At 44.6% G+C, this 8570-nt stretch overlaps 1 protein-coding gene across 2 annotated transcripts in view; it reads left to right on the top strand.

Moving 5' to 3' along the window:
* Positions 1 to 2493: 2493 nt before the first annotated feature.
* TPP2 (tripeptidyl peptidase 2) overlaps positions 2494 to 8570 on the top strand; it is a gene marked incomplete at its 5' end in the record, with an annotated part of 81328 nt that continues 75251 nt past the window's right edge. The window contains one exon of one of the 2 annotated variants that reach the window (XM_081082491.1): positions 2494 to 2749. In XM_081082491.1, coding sequence (XP_080938617.1) covers positions 2585 to 2749 — 165 coding nt within the window. The remainder of the gene's footprint in view (positions 2750 to 8570) is intronic. The other variant, XM_081082490.1, reaches the window with a different exon arrangement.

Raw genomic sequence — 8570 nt, 5'->3', positions numbered from 1 at the left:
CATTGGCTTGCAGCCTCAGCTGGCAGGTGATGGCAAAGGGAGGTGGGCATCAAGAACACCTGCCCCGCATTTCCTGCTTTGCACAATGCAAGGTGGGAGGTTCTTGAGTGTCTTGCCTATACTGTAGCCCAGATAGGGTGACTGACCTGTTGTGTCCTGTCCTCCCCTTCCTCCTCCTCCCATTCCTAAGCCTTGTTTTATTTATCTCTGTCTTATTTGTTTACTCCAAATATCCTCTACTTGTTCCCTTCCAATAGCCAATGAACTGTCAGGCTGTTTGTCAATTTGCACAGGTAAAAGCATTGAAAGACTTCCCTTAGCTGAGCATGCCATTACATCAAAGAAGAGGTGTAAACCCATAATGTGGAGAATACTGGGTTTTGAAGACAAGAACAGAGGACTGAATATATAGTTTAAGTGATCTCAGGGGTTATATAAAATGTGTGTCATGTGTCCTTGAGGCAGCTCAACTCCTGGCGACCCCAAGAATGACTGATGTCTACAGTGTACAGTCCCTAATAACCCTGCTCAGCACCTGTAGACTCATATCTAGCGCTTCTTTTATGGAGTCAATCCAGAACTTTTCTAAAACAGTTTTATGGACCCATAAAAAAAAATTTTTTTTGAACAACACTGTTACAGGAGTCTAATGATTTACTAATGAACAGTTCCTCATCCGCACAACTGGTGTGGTAGAAAATATTGGGGGTAAAATAGTGAGAACAGAAATGCAGCTCTTTCAATAACCCATTTTGTAACCTATGGCAGTCAGTTAACCTATCTAGCTTTGCCTTCTCATCTGTAAAATGAAGTGATTGGACTATGGTTAATTTGAAATTGGGAGCTATTCTGTTCTGTCAGTGTAAGTTCTCTTTGAATGTCTCCTAAGAATTTGTCTTTCTCTTTTCTCGCCTGTTAGTTTGAAGTTCTTTTCTAGAGGTAACACACACTGTTGGGAATAGAAAGGAAAACATTACCTACTGCATTTTCCTTTTCCTCTCCACTAAAGAGAACATGATTCTCTGAGACTTATAAAATGAATAAATTGTCAAGTAATCAATTAAAACTATTGCTCAGCCATATCAGTAATTTTTGAGACTTCATGGAGGATCTCCTAGATCCCATGGGTTGGAAAAAGGCATACACAGGCCTTCCCTTTACACCTAGGATCCATGATAGAATCCAAGGGGTTCAAAAACTTGTGTAGCAAAAAATATATATTTATTTTCACTAACCTCTTAATTACTTTCCTTCAACTAGGAATATAGGCAGTAGCCAGAGTAGTACTAGCAGTTACTGTTTGCTACTCTGTCACCAATAAAAATCAGTGTCTTATAGCACGATTGTTACAGATGTTTCAAAATGTAACTTATGCTCTTCACTATTTTTAAGTTGTGGAAGCTTACTAGATTTGGCTCTAGCTACCGGTATTTGAAGCACACATACAACTATGGACACATATATAAAACAATCGCTATTTAACAAAGGTGGTTTTAATATATTTGATGACTATATTTCAACATAATTTCTTTGTAATCATCTATTTCATTTTATGTGTTTAAAAACATTGCTCTGAAAAGGAATCCGTAAACCTCGCGGGGTTGCCAAAGAAGTCTTGGAGACGCACGCACACACACAGACATTATCCTGGCATAAATACAGACATAAAGATCATTAAAGGGCTACTAGTGCATCATGGAACAATTGGTAGCCGCCACCGTAAATCTGAAAAACTGCCAATTATGACCCTATAATTGAGTGGATGGAGAACCTTAAGGAGCAACCAAGAACTGCAATTTAAAGAGAAGAAAAAAAAAATGTTTTTCAGAAGCAATGAGGATAGGAAGGCTCCACTTCAGTTTCACCTTTTGCTACCGGCCAGGAGGACTGCAGGCACAGCTCACTTCCTGTTGACTGCAGCTGGGACCTCACCCCCAACCCTCCCGGCCCGGGCACAGGGGCACACGCCAGGCCGGCGGGGGAACGCACGCCACGGAATCAAAGAACTCTCTTTAGCATGCCCCCCAGCGACTTCTAGTGGGTTAACGTGCGTGAGTTGACTCCCTTTTCTGTCAACTGTTGTAGAAGCGCAAACTGACCGGAGAAAAGTTTCGTCCACAACCTCAAGTTCGGAAACCATCGCTCGCCAGCGCGGGAGCCTGGGGGTGGGTGGGTCGGGGGGACGTCCCCATACTCCAGAATGTTGGCCCATTTCCCACCCCGTCCCTACAGGAGTGGTTCCGCCCGAGACACACGGACCCTTGCGTTGAAGGCCAGCCCGGTCCAGCCAGTTCCGCGTGCCAGTCCCTTTAAGGCCCAGGTTCCAGCCCGAATCCCCCAGCCAGTTCCCAGACTCCGCCTCCTCCTCTGCGGCGCGGGCCGCACTCCGCAGCGTTCCTGAGTGCGCGCCGTTAGCTGACGTTCCGCTCCTGATTGGCCGCCGCACCCTGGCGAGCCGGGATTGGCGGGCGGCTGGTCCCGCCCCTCGCCCTCGCCAAGGCCCGCGGCCGCCCGGGTGTCCTCGCGCCTGTCTTCCGCGCGCAGCCTGGCAGTTTGCCTTTTCCTCGTCTTCCAGCCTGCGTCCATGGCCGCCGCCGCCGCCGAGGAGCCCTTCCCCTTCCATGGCCTGCTGCCCAAGAAAGAGACCGGGGCCGCCTCCTTCCTCTGTCGCTACCCGGAGTATGACGGGCGGGGGGTGCTCATCGCCGTCCTGGACACGGGGGTTGACCCCGGGGCCCCGGGCATGCAGGTGCGGGAGCCGCCGAGGCCGGGCGTGGGGGCGCGGGGCGCGGTCGGCCGGGGGCCGGGGACGCGGAGGGGCGCAGCCTTGGCGCCCGGAGGCCGAGCGGGAGCCGGGCACTGGAGGGAAGCCGAGGACACCGAGTGCGCGGTGTCCGGGCGGGGGGCCAGGGGCCCGGCGGCCCGATGACCCCGGCTGCTCGGGGATCCCGGCCCAGACAAAAGCGGCGCGGCCGGTCGGGTGCCGGGGGCCGCCCTGGCCCCGAGAAGCCCCTTCCTGCCCAGATGCTGCCAGGCCCTGGCCCTCGGGCTCCCGCCCATCACTCTCCCTTCCTCCGCAGGTCCCTCGTGCCCCCGCCAGTGTCTCTTTTCAAATGAGGATTTTTACAATTCTTGTTATTTGTTGGGGGTGCGGGGAGGGGGGGGGCGCGGAGAAAGGGGGCAAATGACCTACCAGAACTCATTTTTATTGCTGAGTTTGGGAGGTTGGTTTTGGTAAGAATTGTTTATCTTGAAACACGAAAGCCGGGTTTCACGGAGATAATGCGGTCAACTTCCGGAATTGTTTCCTCTGGTACTTTTCTGTGTTCTATTTTAACCCATCTTCTGCAACCCACTGGTTTAGGGTCACGGAGACGCGTGGCTTACTTAGTCTTTATTTGACATAAGAACAACTTTAATTTAGTTTGGCTTTGGAGAACTTCAGACTTGATTAAATTATACTTAGGTATATTTTTAGCCTCCAAATATAAGACAACATACTTTTATAAAAACTTAACCATGACTTTGTTTTGTCTTAGGCAGCTTTATAATCATGAGACCAGGGTGCCATACTGAAGGGTAATTTTAAAGGATGTGTCTCTGGATTAAACGTATTCTGCTTAAAGTTTCCAAAGTTTGACTTATGTAAATTTAGTCTTAGCCTGTTACTGAAATCCAGTAATAAACAATTTCACTGATCTTGTTCAAGATCCATCTCCCTAAAAGTCTGGATAATCCTAGTGTGTGCTGATCTCTCCCTTATTTCAGTTCTTCATCTGTGTATCTTCACCCTCTTTTCTACACCAGACGCTGAGATTAAATAAATCTCGTCTTCCTCCCATGCCTCTCCCTCCTCTGGACTGTGCTCTCTAATAATTGAGGTAGCGTTTTGGAGGCTAGGATGTAATACAGGAGGAAAAGGGAACCTCTGGTTCCTCCTGTGAATTCTTCAGCAGCACTCTGGACAATAACACAAACCGGGCAGCTTGGTGAATCAGAAGAGCAGGTACGGAGCCCCCTCCTGGTAGCCCTAGTGGTACAATTAGTTGTTCTAGTATAACTCTGAAGACTTAAGACAATGACAGCTCTAACCTCATTGAGGCTTTATTACCGAGCAGTAATGGTTTCCATTCTGTTGTGGTATAGTATGTTCACTTTTTTTCTTTATTGTTTTTTAGAGGAAGGGAGGGAGGGAGGGAAGGAGAGAGGGAGAGGGAGAGGGAGAGGGAGAGGGAGAGGGAGAGAGAGAGAGAGAGAGAGAGAGAGAGAGAGAGAGATCAGCGTGAGAAAACATTGATTGATTGCCTCCCCCATGCACCTGCTGGGGCATCCAACCGGAAACCTGGGTGTGTGCCCTGACCTGGAATGGAACTGGCCACCTTTTTGGTGTAGGAGAGGACTCTTCCAACCAACTGAGCCGCACCCGTCAGGGCAGTATGTATACTTTTTATAGGGGTAAGTGGGAAGGGTACAGCTGGGGTAAATGGTTCACTGGTTCTTTGTCAGGATAACAACAGGATCAGATGAGTTTAGATGAGTACCATCTCAGTAAAATTACTTCAATAGAATTTCCCATGTCTGCTTACCAAATTATTCCATTACTCTCTGTCCAATAACAGTAATTCTCATCCCCCAGTGTCACTATGAAGTTGATTGAGGTTAATTACATGTAACTTTTTAAAGTGCTCAAGTGTTAAACACTACTTTTTTAAGCGAGGATATTTAGTTAAAGGAGTTTATACTGGGTCTTAAATCACCCAACTATCTGGAAGATAAATATGCATTAGATGTTTCCATGTAATGGCCCAGCTGGTGTGGCTCAGTTGGTTGAGTGTAGTCCCGTGTTGCCAGTTGGATCCTGGTCAGGGCACATGTGTGCAACGACATGCAGGAGGTAGCTGATCAGTGTTTCACTCTCACATCAATGTTTTTCCCTCTCCCTCTCTTTTCCTCTCTCTATAAAAATCAAATCATAGCAATTTGTTCATATATCCATATGGCACTGAGGATGTTTCATTACAGTATTCTGTTTACATACCTTTTTCCTGGTTATGTTAAAATTCCCCGAAAGCATATGTCTAATTTTATTCAGAATCACATGTGTGGCATTGACTATTTTTGCTGAATGGATAAAATGTATCATGGAGATAAATAATTCTATCATGGAGATAAAATGGGGAAAGAGGTTGCATGTAGTCCTAAAAAAGTCTATTTTTATTTACTAAAATATAATAAAAATATCATTATATATAATTGGTTACTAATGGGTGCTATATAATTCATTTTGATTTTTATTCTTCTTCAGTTAACCTTTCCTTATTCCCCCAAACTGTGTTTTGTGTTCTTAAATGCTTTTATAGATTCTGTCTTTACCTTTGTTATTCATTGTCCTACACAGCAGCTATCTCTTTAATCATCTGTTTTTTTAACTGGATTGTAAGCTTTTCGAAAGCAAAGCCTGGTTTGTTCATTACGTTTTCAGAATGATAGTCATTTAATAGTATTTATTTATAAGCTATCTTTCCTTGCTTAAGACAATATTGTCAGTATCTTCCATGAAATTTCAAGTAAATATTTATACATTCATGTTGTTTTGTTTGTGATAATTTGTGAGCCCTCCCCGCCTTTTGTTTTGGTCTTCTACAAATGTTTAATGGATGCTTCCCAAGCCTTACACTCCTCTACCATAACTATTTCAGTGGAGATAAAAAGGAACTTAGATTCTTGACTTTTGGGGAAAACCTTTGGACATTTTATGTTTTGTGCAGCGAGCTTGATGGGCCAGTAAGCATTTCACAGTCTCCCACCCAAAGTACACAGGGTTGATTACTTTAGCTCTACTCAAAATAACTGTCCCTGTCTTCTTCAGTCCCTCCTCCTGTGACAGCTCCCTCTCCTGAAAGATGAGGGATATAGTTCTAATGTCAGCAGTTCAATTTCCTTCTCCCAGAACTCCATTGCAAAATTCTCAGCGGGTTTGCTGTTTTAAAACTTCTCATCCCTAATTCTAAATTCCCTTTTTTGACTTATTATCTCCAGTGCAGTGGTTGCTTTCGTCTAATGGTGAAATAAGAAGTACATGGATAGAAAATAGCATATATAAGACATTTTTGAATGAGAGAGAGATCCTAGTAAGTAAAGCCCTGTCAATAGTAGGTGTTGCCCTAGCTAGTTTGGCTCAGTGTCAGCCTGCGGACTGAAGGGCCCCAGGTTTGATTCTGGTCAAGGGCACATGCCTCGGTTTTGGGCTTGATCCCCAGTAGGGGACGTGCAGGAGACAGCCAATCAATGATTCTCTCTCATCATTGATGTTTCTGTCTCTCTTTCCCTCTGGCTTCCTCTCTGAAATAAAGTTTTTTTAAAAATAGTAGGTGTTAAGCCAATAAATCGCATTAGGCTTTCTTCCTTTGCTCACATGCTGATAATGAGGTTTCTAATGAGAGGGATCTGTGTCTGACTGTTAGTGATCTCTTGTGATTACTTGATCTCAAGTTGTTTACTCATTAAATGAGAAAGGTGATTTGTATTCTTAGTACTACAGTGGGGCCTTGACTTACGAGCGTCCCGACTAACGAGTTTTTCAAGATACGAGCTGTCTCTCGGCCGATTTTTTGCTTTGGGTTGTGAGCTAAAATTCGGGTTACGAGCCAGTTTCAGATACCCCACCAGATACCAAACGTCACAGTGAACGCCACAACATCAGCCCAGCATCACGTGTCTCGTTCACTTTAAGATTTGACATACGAGTAATTTGATTTACGAGCTCCATCATGGAACGAATTGTAAGTCAAGGCCCCACTGTATTAAAATACTTGTATAGACAGCTCCCAATGAATAAACATCTAGATTGAGAACTACCATACATAAAAATCACAGCAGTGCAGCCCCTAGCAAAGCTATCAGCCCCTGGTTTTCCATGGCAACATGATTGGAGTGAGATTTGGAGTCCACCAGCCACTCCCTTGCTTTGCCTTATAAGGAAAAAAGGTGTGCCTAGTGACTTTTCCTCTCCTTTCAGGTATACCTTAACTACAGAGCATTTAAAATTAAAATTTATTTTTTATTATTTTATTTTATGGTTGATAGTATTGCAGAGTATTACATATGTTTCCATTAGCCTGGCCTTTGCCCCCATCCAACCAGCTTCTGCCCTCCCCAGGTCTTTACCACACTATTTATTGTCTGTGTCCATTGTCTATGCATATATGCATATCTGTTCTTTGGTTAATCTCTTCCCTTTCTTCCCACCACCATCCTTTTGGAGCCTGTCAGTCTGTTCCATGCATCCATGCCTCTGGACCTATTTTGTTAGTTTATTTTGTTCATTAGATTCCACAAATAAGTGAGATCATGTGCTATTTGTCTTTGTCTTATTTCACTTAGCATAATAATCTCCAAGTCCATCCAGGCTGTCACAAAGGGTAAGAAATCCTTCTTTCTTTTCAGTACCCTGTATTCCATTGTGTAAATGTACCACAGCTTTTTTATCCACTCATCTACTGGTGGGCAATTGGGCTGTTTCCACTTCTTAATTATTCTATATAATAAAAGCCTAATATGCGAATCGACCTAATGGCAGAACTACCAGCAGAACAACTAGTTGCTGTGACCTGCACTGACCACCAGGATTCAGACGCTCAATGCAGGAGCTACCCCCTGGTGGTCAGTGTACTCAGCCAGAAGCAGGGCTCATGGCTGGTGGGCGCAGCTGCAGTGGCAGGAGCTTCTCCCATTTCCGCTGCAGCGCTAAGGAGCAGCAAGCCAAGTAGTAAGGAGCAAGGGGTCCCGGACTGTGAGAGGGCACAGGCCTGAGAGGGCGCAGGCCAGGCTGAGGGACCCTTCCCCACAGGGTCCCCCCCCCCCCCCAGTGCACAAATATTGTGCACTGGGCCTCTAGTTATAAATAACACTGCTGTGATCAGGGGCGTGCATACATTCTTTCTGATTGGTGTTTTAGGATTCTTAAGATATATTCCCAGAAGTAGGATTGCTGGTCAAACTGCAGTTCCATTTTTAATTATTTTAGGAAACTCCATACTGTTTCCACAGTGGCTGCATCAGTCTGCATTCCCACCAGCATTGTACTAGGGTTTCCTTTTCTCCACATCCTGGCCAGCATTTTTGTTTGTTGGTTTTTTGATAGTAACCATTCTATCAGGTGTGCGGTGATACCTCATTGTAGTTTTAATTTGCATATCTCTGATAATTTGTAACTTTGAGCATTTTTTCATTTGTCTCTTGGCCATCTGTCCTCTTTGGAGAAGTGTCTATTTAGGTCCCTTGCCCATCTTTTAGTTGGATTTTTTTTGTTTTCCTTTTGTTAAGTTGTATGAGTTCTTTACATATTTTGGAAATTAACCCCTTATTAGATGTATCATTGGCAAATAATGTTCTTCCATAAAGTGGGTTCCCTATTCATTTTGTTGATGGTTTCTTTTGCTTTGTAGAAGCATTTTAGTGTGATGTATTCCCATTTGTTTATTTGTTTCTCTTGCCCTAGGAGATGTATCAGTGAAAATACTGCTATGTGAGACATCTGAAATTTTGCCGCCTATCTTCTAGGATTTTTT

Source organism: Myotis nattereri (genome assembly GCF_964212035.1).
Source record: "Myotis nattereri genome assembly, chromosome: 2".
NCBI lineage: Eukaryota > Metazoa > Chordata > Mammalia > Chiroptera > Vespertilionidae > Myotis > Myotis nattereri.
This window is presented reverse-complemented; position numbering and strand designations above follow the sequence as displayed.